The following is a 15,044-nucleotide window of genomic DNA, read 5'->3' as shown; positions in this document are numbered from 1 at the left end:
ATATCTCCCGTTTAGCTCAGGACACTCAACGCTCTTGATTTCGTGTGTCCAGTGGCTGTCCCTTTTCTCTTGCAACGTGGTCATGTCCCACTTCCTAGTTGTTTGCGGAAATTGGGAGGGTGGTTTATAGGAGCCAAGCGCAGACGCTCTGTGGAGACCTCACGGAGCCCGAGCAAGATGGGTCCACAGGATTATTTTCCATGTAGAATCTTGCATGAGAGCCTCACATTCTCGACCCTTGTTCCTGGTTGCTGTTTTCAAGACCACGTGGTTGTATTGGGGAGTGGCCGGCACTTAGGGACACGTGGCCCCCACTTTACCCACGAGGCTCTCTGGACAGCAGATTTGATTCCTCTTTGGTGTGAGGGCAGGGTTTTACTTATGTGCACAGCGTGGGCAGGGAGCCCTGGTCTCGGGCTGTTTACTGCTGCATTACCTCTCAGAGCATTGCTTCCGTACCAGCAGCGTGGGCCGAGGATGCTGGGCGGCTCTGAAAGAAGTCAATGGGGTGGAGCTTGCTTGGTGGTTTCAAATCAGGATTGTGTTCTCTGCTTCCCTCCTTTTCGGGACTGCAGGTCAGGGATCTCCTGGGAGAGCATGTGATGTGGGCTGGGCCCTGCCTTTGCCCACTGGCTCCTCTCAGAGAAATGGCTGTGGGCATGCTGCTCCTGGCTGTGGTCAGGGCATCAGCTCTGTGGCCACCCGCCCAGGATTGATGGCCCCGCAGCTCAGGCTCAGGGATGCAGGGTTCAAACTGCCCCTGGAAACCAGCAGCTCTGGCCTCAGACGTTGGGCCCAGTTGGAGTGGGATTCAGCCAACCTGGGCGTCAGCAAGCCGTCCCTCCCCACACATACTCCACCTGTTCCACCACCTCTGTAGTGTGTGGACCTGCATGTCCATTAAACATTCAAGAGCCTAGTCCAGCCTTTCCCTTTTTTATGCCCTTAGGATAGGTGTATATTTTTAAAGCCAGCACTTCACAAGTAGGTCAAACACTAATTCATTGAGAAGTTGGGGGAGGTCACTAGATTTGTTGAGAAAGCAGTCTTAATTCTGGCTCTTTTACAAAAATAAAAAGCCTCAAACCTCAGCACTCTGTAAGTGGAGCACACACTTATTATATAAATTGAGCAAAGGACAGAGGGAGGGAGGAGGAAGAGAGACCCGCGTGTGTTGCCATCCCGCCGGGGTGAATGTCTTGTCTGGTCCCTGCTGCCTTTTAGAAGCCGGCGCACTGAATCTCCATCCCAAGGCTCTCCCTCCTGCTCTTGCAGCCTGATGGACTGAGGGAGGAGGTGAGCGCAGCGTGCCAGCAGCTGTGCCTCGCTCGTTCCCCCACTTGCTAGTGTAGATACCACTGAGATGGTCCTCTCTGCTTTTGCATAAGTGAGCATAAGACTTCCGCATTTGGGGTTTTTTTGTGTGTTTTCTGTGTTCTATATTTTTCTTTATCTCTGCCTTAGGATGTCGGCCCTAGGGCCATTACCAACACAAGCACGTGACATGTTGAGGCCCCTGCACTAGTGTCAGCCGCCCTCTGGTCAGCTTGTCCAGCAGCGATGTCTGAGGGTGCCTGCCCACTGCCAAGCCTCACCGATGCTCCACGCCTCTGGAGCCCGCTGCTCACGCGCAGGTGCTCGGAGACATGGTTTTTACAGAGCTCTTGCCTGTGTGCATCTAAACGGGAGTCAGTCTGTGGTCGTCTGGGCTGTAGCCCAAGATAAAACCCAGTGGAATTTGGGGGTTTTGGTGTAGGGCCCCCAGCACTTGTAGAAGTTGACGTCTCCCTGCTGAGGAGCCCAGTGCTGAGAGTACCACCCCCCTGCACTGCTGCCTGGCCTGTCCTAACCCCAGAGTCTCTCGGCCTTGCTTCCTGCTGAAACCATCCCGTCAAAACGAATCCGCAAGAGGAAACCAGGCCAGAGAGCCCTGCTGTGCCTCGGTGGAGCAGGCCGCTCCCCAGCTTCCTTCAGCGCTGCTCATCGGCTGCACAGGCTGGCTCGTCACAGGCAGAGGATGGCCTCTGAGTAGCTGAGTGTGAGCCTGGGCCTAGATGGCTTGGCTTCCGTGCTCCCCCTGTCGTTGCAGCTCTGTACTCCCATTTCTGAGGCGCCAGCTATCTGCTGGCTGTTGTGTCGTTGTGCTGCCTGCTTCTCTGTGGGCCACCGCCTCACTTGGCCTCAGGGTCAGCACCAGGGCCCACACACTGCAGTGGGAGCCTGTGTTGGTGGATGCTGAGCCTGAGGTTCCGCACCTTGAGATGTGAGCAGGGTTCTCTTTGCTCTTCCCTCGCCTTGCCTCCCAGCCAGGTTAGCAGCAAATGCCTTGAACTCTTGGCCTCATTATTCTAGAGGTCTCTGAGAGGCTGCTGCTTTAAAGCTGCTCCTTAATTGGATGACTGTGGGGACCCCCGTGTAGGGACAGGCCTGCCTCTCCCTTTGACGGCTGGATAATTGGGCAAACAGGCTGCTTGCCTTGGAGCACTGGGTATGAGTGGGAACCAGAGGCTGCCAAGTGTGATGGGAAGGCTAGCAGTGGCCCGCTGCTCCTGAGCTGATGTTTTGTGCCCTTGCCAGCCTCGGCACTGGGTCTCCAGTCTCTCCTGGATGGGGATGGAGAGTGATGCCCCACCCCTGGGGTTCGAGGTCTTCGCTGCTGGCAGGGTCTCTCTTCAGGTACCCCAAGAAGGGGCCTTGAACCGGCCTTGGGAAGCCCACAGGCGGTGTCTGGAGTGCCCTGTGTGCAGTGTACTCTGAGCCGAGAGCCCAGACCCAGGGTGACGTTCCTTCAGCACATCAGCCAAGGGATGTTTCAGGGTCCAGCTCCAGTGCAGCTCTCCAGTGTCCTGTCCAGGCTCCCTGTCTGCGTTCCCTCTGCGCCTGGGTGGCTGCCCCTTCCCCTGGTCCCCAGCGTGCTGGCCGCTGCCGTTTTCGTCAGCTCACCTGCCCTTCCCTCCTTTTCTGTCCCAGTCCCTCGTATCCTCCAGGCTTTGGAGGCCTGGGTCACCTTTGTGTATTGTGCTGCTCAGTATACTGTTGGCACTCAATAAACTTGTTTTTCCTCCTCCACCGGCTTCCAGTGCTGAGTTGTCAGCTTGTCAGAGGTGTGGCCTTGAGCCCACGGAGGTGTAGTCTGACCCAACTGAGGCCTCTGCCCAGTGTGATGAGGGAACTCTCTGGGGTGTCCTGAGGGTGGAGATGAGCCTGTCCTCATCTTATCTTTCCTTCTTGACCTTCTGCCAGCTGTCTGTCAAGATAGCAGGGAGCCGATGAATAATTCTGAGCTTGGTGATGTGCAAATGTCATGTGTTTGGCTCTGTTCATATGTGGGCAGTGGGGAGCCCCTTGATTTTTTGTTGTGGCAGCTCCATCCTTTTCTTTCCAGACCTCGGCCCCTTGGTATGGTGGCCCTTTTCACCAGCAGGCAGACTGCCAAAGCATCATTCTTCTGGAAGCTGTTCTGCAAGGTCGTTTGGCCTTGCTTGGAGAACAGTAGGGTCAGGAGGAAAGGCTGGGGAGCCAGGCTGGAGGCAGTGCCCGTGGGATGGTGTCTGACCAGTGCTGCCGTAGATGGGTGGGGTGGGACACGAGGGTGAGGTGGGGGGCAATGTGTGGTTGGGATGCTGCTCTGGGAGACAGGAAGCCCGAGGAGGGAGCTGGCGGTGGCCTGTCAGTGCAGGAGGCTGGGCTCAATGCCCGGGGCCTGCCCTGTGACCAATGAGGCTCCCAGTCCCAGGGCCCTCACATCCAGAGCCCTAATTGCTTTGATCTAAGAGAAGCAGATTTTTATAGCTTTTTGGTGGTGGACTTAGGAGAGAAGCCCTTGAAACCACCAGGTTTTACCATACAAATTCCAGAATTTGATGCTCATGAATGAATAATAGAGTTCTAACATGGCCAATGGCTGCGTGGCCAAGGCGCCTCCTGCCTCCCTGTGTCCCATGGGCATGCCACATTGGAGAGGGTCAGGTGTGTCTACCGCACCGCCTCCCCCTGCAAAGATGCCTAACACTGTCCTCTTGGGGCCTCAGCCGGCCAGCTGCTCCCGTGTTTGCCACAGCCGTGCCTGCCAAGGCCCTCCTTCTGGACGGGGAGGCATGTCAACTCTCCAGATGACCTACGGAGTCACCTTCTTTTAGAGCAGACAGCCTCGGCACCTGCTGCCCTCCCTGGCGCCATTGGTCCAGGGACCAGCCCCACTGGAGGGAGACCTGGGTGGGTCGTATTCAGCAGACCCATATCAGATATGTGGCCGACACGGACGCAGTGTCCTGACAGCAGTTGGATCAGCTGCCTCCGGGGGATCCCAGGACACAGGTGCTGCCAGCTAGATCTCTGAGGCTTTCATCCTTCACTGTCACAGCCCCGACACCCATAACTCTGTGCAGACCTCTACAGGGCTCCACTGTAGTGGTGTCGTTGTGTGGAGACTGCCTCCACCCCAGTGCCTGGGTGGGCGTGTCTACCTTCCCTGGCCGTGGCTGCGATGGCCATTGAGACGGCTATGGTTTGAGCCAACTGTGAAGATTTGCCAGTGGGTGGTGAGGGTCCCTAACCCTCAGAAAGGCCCCCGATCCCTGTGGTAGGAACCGGGGCCAACCCAGGTCCGGGGGAGCACTTCCGATGGTCTGTTTGTAAACTTTTGGGTCTCTGGGAACTGCCGCCCACAGGGTGAGGCTTCCTTGGTGGTCAGCAACCACTGGGAAGCTCTGGGGGCACCTTGCAGTGGAAAATGAGGCTCCATTCCACGTGCCTCTGACCTGGGTGGTCATCCCTCATCCCCCAGTCCTGCGCATCTGCCCAGGGAGGAGCGAGCACTGAAGTAACAAAGGGCAGGCCCTGGCTGCAGAGGCCCATGTCTTGGGTCCTTCAGAGGTCAAACCGTCAGCATTAGCCAGCCTTAGGAAGTATTCCATGCAGAAGAATCTGTGTTAGGTCACTCTCATGGGATGGTTTCTAAAATGAGAAAAGGGTGAACTTCTCAGACATTTTGGAGCTGGAGGAAAGACGTCCCTACAGATCCAGTTGCCTCAGTAGATAAAGGGAGCTCACCATGAGAGAAACAGCTGACCCTGGGCTTAGACCTGAGATGGTGGCAGGTCAGGGTAGAGGCTGCAGGTGGCAGGGGCATGGAGCCTCGCTCGGGGCTCCCTGCTGTGTTGTCAGTGGATCCGGTTGTGGTTACAGGCATGGCCCACATGCCTGTAGAGCCCTTTGCATGCGGCCTTGCTCTGGCTTAGCTGTGGAGCCCTGTTTCCTCGTCCAGGACTCACACTGCTGTTTGGTTCTTTGTAGGATGAAACAGGTGCCTATTTAATCGACAGAGACCCCACCTACTTTGGGCCTGTGCTGAACTACCTGAGACATGGAAAGCTGGTCATTAACAAAGACCTCGCGGAGGAAGGTGAGTTGGGGGCAGGGCCCCAGGTGCCCTGCAAGGAGCAGGCCCTGCAGGCTGGGCGCCGGCCAGGCTGGGGTCCAGAGGCTGGCAGCAGAAGTCCTGGGTGCCAAGTCTCTCACTTGCTCCCCAGCCTCCTCACAAACATGTCCCACGAGGCAGCAGACGCCGCCTCCTCCTCCAGGAAGCAGACTCGGAGCAGGTCAGGACCGCGATAGCGGAAGGGCCTGAGGACTTCAAGCACATTCCCTGGCCTGGGGGCCCGCCGGCTGTGGGCCGCTCCATGGGCACCCTCCTTCAAGTGTCTAGTCAGTGGTGCTGTGAGGGCGGGGGCTCCTTCCTTGGGAGACCACCCATTCTCAGTTGCTTTGGCTGGGCAGTCTGAGGGCCCCTGTGGTACGGACATACCCACCGTGCGAGTCTGCCAAGTGTCCCTCAGAGCCTTGGTCAGCCTGGGTCTGCTCTCCTTCCAGGGCACCACTGTGCCATCACTCCAACTTCTGTCTGTGTTTTCAAACACCGTGCTTCGTTCTGACACTGGTCACAGCGAGCAGGGACACCAGGCACAGCCCTGGGCCGTCAGCCAGAGGCTGGTGTGGCTGCATGTTCTGGTATTGGCTTGGCTCGAAGTATCCGACAGGTCCTGAGAGGCTCAAGATGCATTCGCTCCTGGTGGACTTGGCACCTCTGGCTTCAATCGGGTTCCTGTGACGACCGCCTGAATGGACTGTGCTCATCCTTCAGCTCTTCTTTTCTAGCCTCTGGACCCCAGTGTCTGTGTCCCCTTCACAGGAACCTTCTTTCCTGTGCATACTTGGGTCATCTGGGGAAGCTCCTTTGTATTTTGGGTGTGCAGCTGTACGACTCTAGGCTGAACTTCATTTCATAGCCTGTTCCCGATGTGGTTTTCTTAGAAAGGGATACTTGACACAGCCCGAGCCCCTGCAGCCTGGCCTCACTCCCCTGCCTTGCTGCCTGCCCCCGACGCAGCGCTTCCAGGAGAAACACCCACTTGGACTCCACTCCTGGTCCTGCCCCTCAGAGTACAGCATGGAACATCCAGGTAGAAGAAAGTGCGCCTTCGGACCCAAGTGCGTGTCCCAGAGCTTCTGGTGCTTATTCACAATGCTCCTCAGTCCCCACCCACACATCTGAGGAGGGGTTGACAGGATGTGACTGAGTGTCATCCTGGGAAGTGACATTCCAGGTGCAGCCTCCCTTTGGGTGGCCCTGAAGAAAGACGTCTGCCTGGGAGGCTGCCACCCATGCCCGTCCCCACCCTCTGCCCAAGTGTCCCGGGGACCTTGTTAGGAGGCAGCCTGAGCGGGTCTGATGGCCAGTCCAGGGCTCTGAGCTCCTGGTGCTGATGGTGTGTGGGGTGGGCTCTGACCAGAACGACGAGAGGTGGCAACGGGAGGCACACTCTGAACCTTCTGGAATACTCACAAGCAATCCATGATGCAGAGCCCTTCCAATTTGTTCTTTAGAATTTCTTGGAGGTTTAGAGTCCTTAAATATAGTACATTATAAATGGCAGTCTTTGGATAGAAGGGAATTTCTAAATTGACAAGCATCCTGGAGCTAGGAGCCACCCTCTCAACCAGCCACGAAAGACACTGAACCAGTCTTCTGATTAAATAGGGAAACTGAGGTGCCGAGTGACTCAGAGACCTGCATGAGGCCGCCTGGCCCTGCTCACTGCAGCAGCAGGAGAGTCGGCCAGCCCTGGGCAGATGGCCAGAGGCTGTGGAGGGAAGATGCCTGAGTTACATACTGGCATGCCCAGCGTGGAGCTGCACTTGAACCAGCTGTTCTGTGCTTGAACTCTGCACCCAGCGGTCACCTGAGTGATGTGTGCCAGGAGTGTGTTCTGTAAATGTGCCCTCTGCCCCTAATCCTGGGAGCCCTCCTAAGAGCCAGCGCATCTGTGTGAAGTCTGTTTGCGATGTTAGGATGGGGCCTGAGGAGCTTCCACTGGGCCGGGCTCGGGCCAGGCATAGCCCTCGGGTTTAGAGTGAGGCAGGGGTGAAACGTTTCTTCTTTGGTTTGGTCTCATCTGGTGAAAATTAGTTATTTTTCTCTGTTCCAGGAGTGTTGGAAGAAGCAGAATTTTACAATATCACCTCACTAATAAAACTTGTAAAGGACAAAATTAGAGAACGAGACAGCAGAACCTCACAGGTGAGACCAGTGACTGATGTACCAGAAGCTTCCAAGGCCTGGTGTGCAGGCGTAGCTCACCCCCTCCCTCCCTGCTGACCGTGGCAGCTCTGTGTGAGGCCTTGGGATTGGGGCTGTCCCCATCTTGACTACCGTCTTCCTCTTTAATTGTCCTAGTACCCGATGGCCCGCCCTCTTGTCACCTCCTGTGGTGCTGCCAGCTGGCACCAGGGTCACACAGGGCACATCACTCAGCTCTGCTTGGCCTATCCCTAGGGAGCCCCACTCCGGTGGGAAGGGACCTGAGGAGGAAAGGAAGTCCAGTGGGGTGAGGGGGTGGAGGGAGAGCAGGGAGGCCTCTGATGGGGAGCGAGTGTGTGGATACCCTGGGGGGCATTGCAGGCTGGGCACAGCAAGTGCAGAGGGCCAGTGTGGCTGGAGGGAGAGCAGGGAGGGGAGTGGGCAGTGAGCTTGGAGGTGGGGTCCTGCAGGGCTGTGGGGGTGTGAGGAGGAAAGAGGGGCGTGATCGGTGCTCTTCCTTCCAGCGTACAGATTGCCACCACGGGGCCCATTTGCACTTGGCCATGGTCAGTGGTGATGGAGTAGGCACGGCCACTCTGCTGCCCATTAGGCCACTTTGTTTGAAGTGGGCTGCATCTGGCACTTTCCATAAAGGGAGGCGCCAGAGGGTCTAAGGCATGAGTTTTTGTCACTGTGCCAGCTCTGTACTTGCTAGCTGAGTGCAAGTTCTTGCCCAGTGAGTTCAGCTCCTCCAAGAGGATGCTGGGAAGTAGATGTTCCCTCAGAGCTGCCACTATTATTTGAGGGTCTCGGTCAGCGCCTCCTCCCCCACTGTCCCACTGGGTGCCCGGCAGACCCTGGGCTGGAGCTCTTGGCCTTTGTGAAGAGGCTTGCTGATGGCCTTGCCACTCTCTGGTCAGGGGACAAGCTAGAGGAAGGGCATGTCCCGGTGATAGTGTGGGAGGCCAGGACCACTGGCCCACGCAGCCCCCAGCCCTTTCCTTCCTGCGGGAGCCACTCAGGCACCAGGACAGTTGGGAGGAGACTGGGGAGGATCAGGAGATGTGTCCACAAGCTCCCTGGTTTTCTCCAGCCAGTTGGCCTCTTCTTCCCCTCCGTCCAGCAGCCTCACTTCTGCACCGTGTGACCTGGGCCGGCACTGACCCTCTCTGCCTCAGTCTCCCCTCTGCATGGGGCAGGTAGAAGAGACCCTCCTCACAGGGCTGACGTGAGGATAGCGGGCTGAGGCTGGGGAGCCACATCATTCATAGTCTCTCAGACGAAAGCACTTGTGTATGTGACAACGGCCACTATACTTTAGCTGTGACCCTGTTTTCCAAGTGTCACTGGCCTGGAGCTCCAGAGGCTCCTTCCCCTGCGAATATCTTCGTCTCGTTCTCCGTTACTCATGTGTTGTGTGTTGTGGCCACCGCCTCCTGCTGGAGTGGCTGCTCCTGGGGGCGGTGGGGGCGGGGAGCCGCTATCTGGCTGTGCTCTGCAGGGCTCCAGCACCAGAGACTGCCTGGAACAGGGCTCAGCACAGGGGCGGTGGGTGGGTCGGCAAAGATACATCAACTGTCGGAGCTAGTGTGCATGTCTAAAAGCTTTTCTAGGAGCAAGGCCGAGGCTGGTTAATCCAGGTGCTTTGTATGCTTCCCCCGTGGAACAGAGACGAACATCCTCACGCATTCATGTCTGGCCACAGGTGCTCTTGGGGTTTCAGGAACATGACTCATTTTATTTTGGGATTTAGAAATGGAAATATTTTGGGAGACAGATGAGAAAGTGGAAAACGGCAGCTGTTCCGACCTGTTTGTTTTGCTTTGGTGGATGTGTTTGGGGTTGCTGTGGGCAGCACAACCTGAGCCCGAGAGGTGGAAGGAAACGTCAGCTGCACGTGGGACAGGGTGCTGGGCTGGGGCACAGGAGCAGCAGGGCGTGTGTGGGGCCTGTCTCACCTGTGGCCGTTGTTCTCACAGGTGCCGGTGAAGCACGTGTACCGTGTGCTTCAGTGTCAGGAAGAGGAACTCACACAGATGGTGTCCACCATGTCTGATGGCTGGAAGTTTGAGCAGGTGAAGCTCCCCCACCTCTGGGCTGGGTTGACACAAGCCTCTGGTGCAGTGGAACTTTTCATTACAAAGGCCCTGCCTGGTCCTCAGGGCTGCTGACCCCTGGGGCCAGTAATGGGGCATCGGGCGGCCTGTGATTCCTGGAAATGTGGTTCACTGTGGCTGTTGTCCTCGGGACCCCTCACAGCAGCAGCCTGTGCCCCATCCTAATTGGATTGGTCTCCGGTGTGTGGGTGGGAGGGTGGAGTTGTTCTTAGAGCCCCCAGGGGCCCCCTCCCCCCTGCTTCCTTCCCAGTCCTCTCTCTGCAGTTTTTCTTCTTGCTCCAGCCCATTCCTCTGGGGGGACTGTGCTCTGTGCTTCCATCTGATGTCTCTGTGTGTGTGGGTTGACACCCTGAGTACATCCTGCCCTGGCCCCACCTCCCTGTCCCTCGCGGTGTCCACCCAGCCCCTCCCCTGCTGGCTGAGCAGATGGTGGCTCGGGCTCCTTGTGCTGCAGTTGGCATGGATGGCCTCCTGGTGCGGCTGCTCCGCCACCTCCAGCACCCTTTCCTGCCCTCGCCAGGAAAGATTCTCCCGATTCTAGCCTGACTGCCCCTCTACCTTCCTCAGCGCTGCTTTTGCTGGTGTATGTCAGGCTGGGACTGACGTGAGACTATCTGAGTGAAGGCCCCTCTCCTCTTGCTCTCCCTCCCTCTGTGGAGCTCTGGTGTTTCCCTGTGCACCCAGGCTCTTGTCCTGTGGTACTGCAGTCCCTTACCCTTGGGCCTTGGAACAGGTGGAAGATGTTCTGAGTGGGTGGTACTTTTTCCCATGAGCTTCTTGTCACTGGTCCTCTTTCCTAGACACTCTGAGGTTTAATCTTGTGACCCTGCCCGGGCTCCAGCCCCAGGTAGCAATTGCCCTGCTCGCTGGGCCCTCTCTGGCTTCTGGGAGTTTCCTCTGTTGCCAGCTTCCATCTGGGGCAGGTTCTGTCCATAGTGAGTGGTCCTGCTCAGAGAGAGTGGGACATTACGGGGTCTTCTCAGCATCCCTCCCTGTTAAGGCTGCCCCTTTTCTTTGAGTCTTTTGAAATAATGGATTGCGTTGTAGGGTGTTTGAAGTTCCCTTAAAATGTCATTAAAGACCAGTGCTGTCAGCATTTGCATCCCACCCTACACCTGGGACCAGCCCCCTGGGCTGGTGGGGCAGCAGTGAGGTTGGCTGGTTCCTACAGTGTGTTCCATCCTGCCCTCACATGGGGAGGCCAGGCAGGGTCCTGTGGTCTACATTTGCCTGTTCCTTGTGCTCTGATCCCATCAAAACTATGCCAGAGTTCCATGCAGGAGCAGAAATCTCCCATCGCCCCTCCTTTTGTCCTCGGTGGGCAGCTCAGAGAAGGGCTGGGGAGATGAGAGCTGCGGTCGCTGGGTCAGGACCCATGGATGAGGCCACCTTGAGTGGAGTTATGCACCTCGGTGCTCTCCTGCTGGGAAGGAGAGATAATCTCCTGCCTCGTGCACGGGTGTCTTCCTCCCATGACCAGCTAGGGGCTTTGTCCTTAGCTCCTCTGGGTAGACCCCAAATCCATTGCAAAGAGTGAGTTCTCTCTTCTCCCCAAGTCTTACCTGCTCTGCCCAGCTTATCCTTCGAGGACATCCTCCCAGTTCATGCCAGCAAGACCCCAGCACCAGAGTCATGTCTGTTTAATGAGGAGTTCTCTGCTTCCTAGAGCAGGACCTAGAACTGCCCTGGGAGGTAGTGGGACCCAACCCAGGGCTGCCCAGTCATCAGAGCCAAGGCCAGAACAAGGTTCCGAGCGAGGTCAGAAGAGGCTCGTGTGCCTCATGAGAGCACCGTTTCCGGGCACTGGGCACTCCTGCCCCAGCCTCTCCTACACAGGAATGTGCGCACATTCCTGCATGGGGAGAGCCAGGGGCCTTCCTGGCCTTTGTTGGCTCAATAGTTACGCCACTGATAGCCTTACTACAATTTTTGTGGTTTTCTTTAGACTGATTTTGCATTTAAAAGCACGAAAGTCCTTGGTGACTCTGGGATAGGTTGGAGCAGACAGGTCAGACCTCAGCCCCCTTGTGACCATGGTGGTGACTTGGGGCCCCACAGGATGCACAATCTGTGGGTATGTCCACCAGTTATAGTGGACCCACAAAGACTGAGACTGACACATGCAAAAGCCACAGCTTCCCAGGGTCTGTCTTTGAGATTCGGGCAGCTCAACCCTTGACCCCTCCCTCTAGCCCTTTGGAACTGGCACAGCCCTCCTCTGCCTGCCTTCCCTCCCACCATCAGGGCGTACGTATGCCCTTTTCGCTTAGTAACCCCAGTGAGTGGGAGGGTCAGTCTTGGCTTCTCCTGGGAAGGCCTGGTGGCTGCAGCAACAATAAGCAGGATGTCTGGGAGCTCATCCTCACTTGAGTGTATGCTCACACATGCTATGCTCTGGGCCTGTGTGAAGGGAGCAGCTTGAGTGCCAAACACCGCGATTCTGCTGCCTGCTCTGAGAGGACCAGCTCTGAGCAAGCCGCCACTGCCGTGTCCCGCTGTGCACCCCACTCTGGCGCTGTGCTCCCCTCTGCCCACAGTCAGTCAGTATCTCCTGTGGGCCCAGCCAGAAACTCTGAAAAGAACTGATTGTCCCAGCAGAGACCTGTCCTGCACGTGGTGTGCCCGTGTGTGGGGTGTGTCTGCGGATGTGCCCGAGGATGGATATTTCAGGACTTTATTTTTCCATAAGTTCACTAAAAATGTTGTGGCTGAAACTGTCCCTCGATTTCCCAAGTGTTGGCTATCTCAGCTGTGGGTTTTCGCAGGCTGCAGTTTCCGTCCTTGCGGGCAGGCTGGTCCCCAGCTCGGCCCACATCACACTGGCCTTCTCTCCTCCCAGCTGGTCAGCATTGGCTCTTCCTACAACTATGGGAGTGAAGACCAGGCTGAGTTCCTCTGTGTGGTTTCCAAGGAGCTGCACAACTCTCCGTACGGCACGACCAGTGAGCCCAGTGAGAAAGCCAAGGTGGGTGACCACAGCGGGCGGGGGGTGCCGGGCCTGGGAGGCAGCAGCCCCGGACGCTTCAGCCTCCTGGCAGTGGAGGGGGCTTGTGAAGGCACACTGGCCCTTTGTGGGGTTGGGATTTTCCTCCTTAGAGCTTTATCGTTTCTTGTGGTTCTCACTGCGCTCCCGGCCCTGCAGGCTTCTTGTTCGTCGTCACGTAATTCTTGCTTGATACATCAGAAGCAAAGTCCTGGGACTCAGGATGCGTAGCTACCGGACACAGGACGTGGGGAATGGAGCGAGAGGTCTTAGAACATAGAGGCTCCGCCATGGAGCGAGCCCCCATGGCTTCTACAGTCCATGCCCTCTGCCGACACCTCTTCTAACAGGCAGGGTCCTCCTGGAAGTGTTGTCTCCTAGACCTGCTGGCAGGGACTACGCTTTTAACTGGTGTCGCTGTGGGTTGTTTTCTTGGGGACTCAGGACCTTGAAGCTGGAGGGCAGAGCCCCCTGGATGGCGTCTGCCTCGGCCTCATCCGTCCTGGTCTTAGGAGTCATGTGTGGTTTGTAAAAGGAGAGGATCCTGTAGATCTTGTGATTTTAGACTCCATGGAGTGTTGCCTCGGCCGGCACCGGCCAGTCCCTTTGTGAACTGGCTCTGGCTCCCTTCTGGGCGTCTGACTCTTCTGTCTCTAAGGAGGGTAAGTGCAGCCAGGCTGAAAACGGGGAATGGCCATGTCATTTGCTTTTGGGTTAGCCCTGTGGTGGAGAGTAGCAGCTGGCCTTGCCCAGAGGTGACAGATTCTAGCGGCAGCTCCTTTGGGCCCACTCCTGTGGTTGGTGACTCCAGGTGTGTCTGTCCTTGCAGAATCCAGCATTGGCCTGAGCTAGCTCCACCTGGCAGGCCTTCCAGACCTTCGAGCCAGGTGGTGACCCAGACAGCCCCGCAGCCAGCTCGGGGGGGACCTGGGGAGTCTGCAAGACCCTAGCAGAGCTGGGAAGGTGGGAGTGGGACTTTGTGGCATCCAGCCTGTGAGTCCTGGGCCCACAGGCAGCTTTGGTGAAGAGTCAAGGCATTGCCTGCCAAAGGATGTTTTGAGTAATGCAGGAAAAGGCCAGAGCCAGAAGGGTTGTAACTGATGGCATTAAACCGGGGGCTCCCTGAGCTTCCTCAGACTCTTGGCCTGGGTGGTCTCTGACTGGCTGCCGCCTGCCCAGGACCACCCCTGTCATCCTTTCAGGGTCTCCCTTAGAGGTGTGGGCTTGGGAACAGACAGAGAAGCCACTGTGCCCACTGTCCTCCCGCCGTGGCTATCGTCCACCGGGGCTCAAGGCAGCTTTTTCACCACAGCGTGAAGAAGCCCGCTGTCTTCATGACGGGGTGGTTGTCCAGAGTGCTTGAGTCTCTGCTCTGGCCTCCTGCGGTGCCCACAGCTGCATATGTGGGGTCCAGGCTATCCCGCTGCACGGGGCGGAACAGCGTGGGGTCGGCACAGATCCTGTGGTGCTCGGGGACAGACGGGCACCCGGGGAGGAAGGAGGCCCGGGGACACACTTCCTGTGGAGTCTGGGCTGGAAGACGACCCCGCTTCCCGAGAGCCTGCAGCTTCTGAGGAGGCACATCTCTCTCTGTCGGGGTCAGGGCTCTTTTGTAAGTTGTTTATTTTTAGAAGCTTTTATTTCTGAACTTGAAAAGTTTTTATAGCCAAGCTCATCAGGGCAGCTGCCTGAGCTCGTTTCCCTCAGGTGGCTTTTCAGCTGCAGAAAGGATGCCTTTGTGCTGTGAGGGAGCTCCAGGCGTGACCCCAAATCTCTTTGCTGTTGAAACGTGGCCCTATTTCTCTCTCCAAAAATATCTGCTTCTGAAATGTGGCCGCCAGGGTGGCTTCTAAATGGGGGCAGTGGCAGGAGCTCCCTGGGAGGCGGATCCAGTTCTCCAGAAAGCCATGGAAAACCATTGGAGCTGAATTTGGGACAGTGATTTGAGGGCACCCGTGGGCAGCCTGTTTGGAGCAGTGTCCCATGTCCTGAGGGCAGCAAGTGTCACTGCCTGTGGACCTGCTCACTGGGTGCCCCGTGGCACATGTTATCTCCTAGCACTAAGGGGACAGGCTCCCATCTCAGGGTGGAAGTGGCGGACAAGTTCAGGGGCTTCCCTAACCACCCTCTGATTCATCATTTGCTGGAAGGGTTCGCAGAACTCCCTGACTGCTGTGACGCTTATGGTTTATTACGGAAGAGTCAGAGGGAGGATTCAGATCTGCCAGACACAGTGCATGGAGCAGAGGCCAGGAGACATGCCAGACCTGGAGCTCCTTTGCTCTCCCTCTGGAGTCAGGATGTGTGGCAACGTGCACGGAGCACTGCCCACCAGGGATGCTCCCCCAGCCTCCGTGTCCAGAGA

The 15,044-nt window shown here is 57.2% G+C and overlaps 1 protein-coding gene across 3 annotated transcripts in view; it reads left to right on the top strand.

The window, feature by feature from the left end:
• Positions 1 to 15,044, top strand: part of KCTD5 (potassium channel tetramerization domain containing 5) — a 28,870-nt gene that overhangs the window by 7,549 nt on the left and 6,277 nt on the right. For all 3 annotated transcript variants that reach the window (XM_023616535.2, XM_014730138.3, XM_023616534.2), the window contains exons 2-5: positions 5,296 to 5,404; positions 7,488 to 7,579; positions 9,559 to 9,654; positions 12,536 to 12,661. In XM_023616535.2, the coding sequence (XP_023472303.1) occupies positions 5,296 to 5,404; positions 7,488 to 7,579; positions 9,559 to 9,654; positions 12,536 to 12,661 (423 nt within the window). The remainder of the gene's footprint in view (positions 1 to 5,295; positions 5,405 to 7,487; positions 7,580 to 9,558; positions 9,655 to 12,535; positions 12,662 to 15,044) is intronic.

The sequence above is a fragment of the Equus caballus genome, chromosome 13 (assembly GCF_041296265.1).
Source record: "Equus caballus isolate H_3958 breed thoroughbred chromosome 13, TB-T2T, whole genome shotgun sequence".
In the NCBI taxonomy this organism is placed as follows: Eukaryota; Metazoa; Chordata; class Mammalia; order Perissodactyla; family Equidae; genus Equus; species Equus caballus.
Note: the sequence above shows the minus strand (reverse complement) of the source record. Positions and strands in the feature narration are given on the sequence as shown.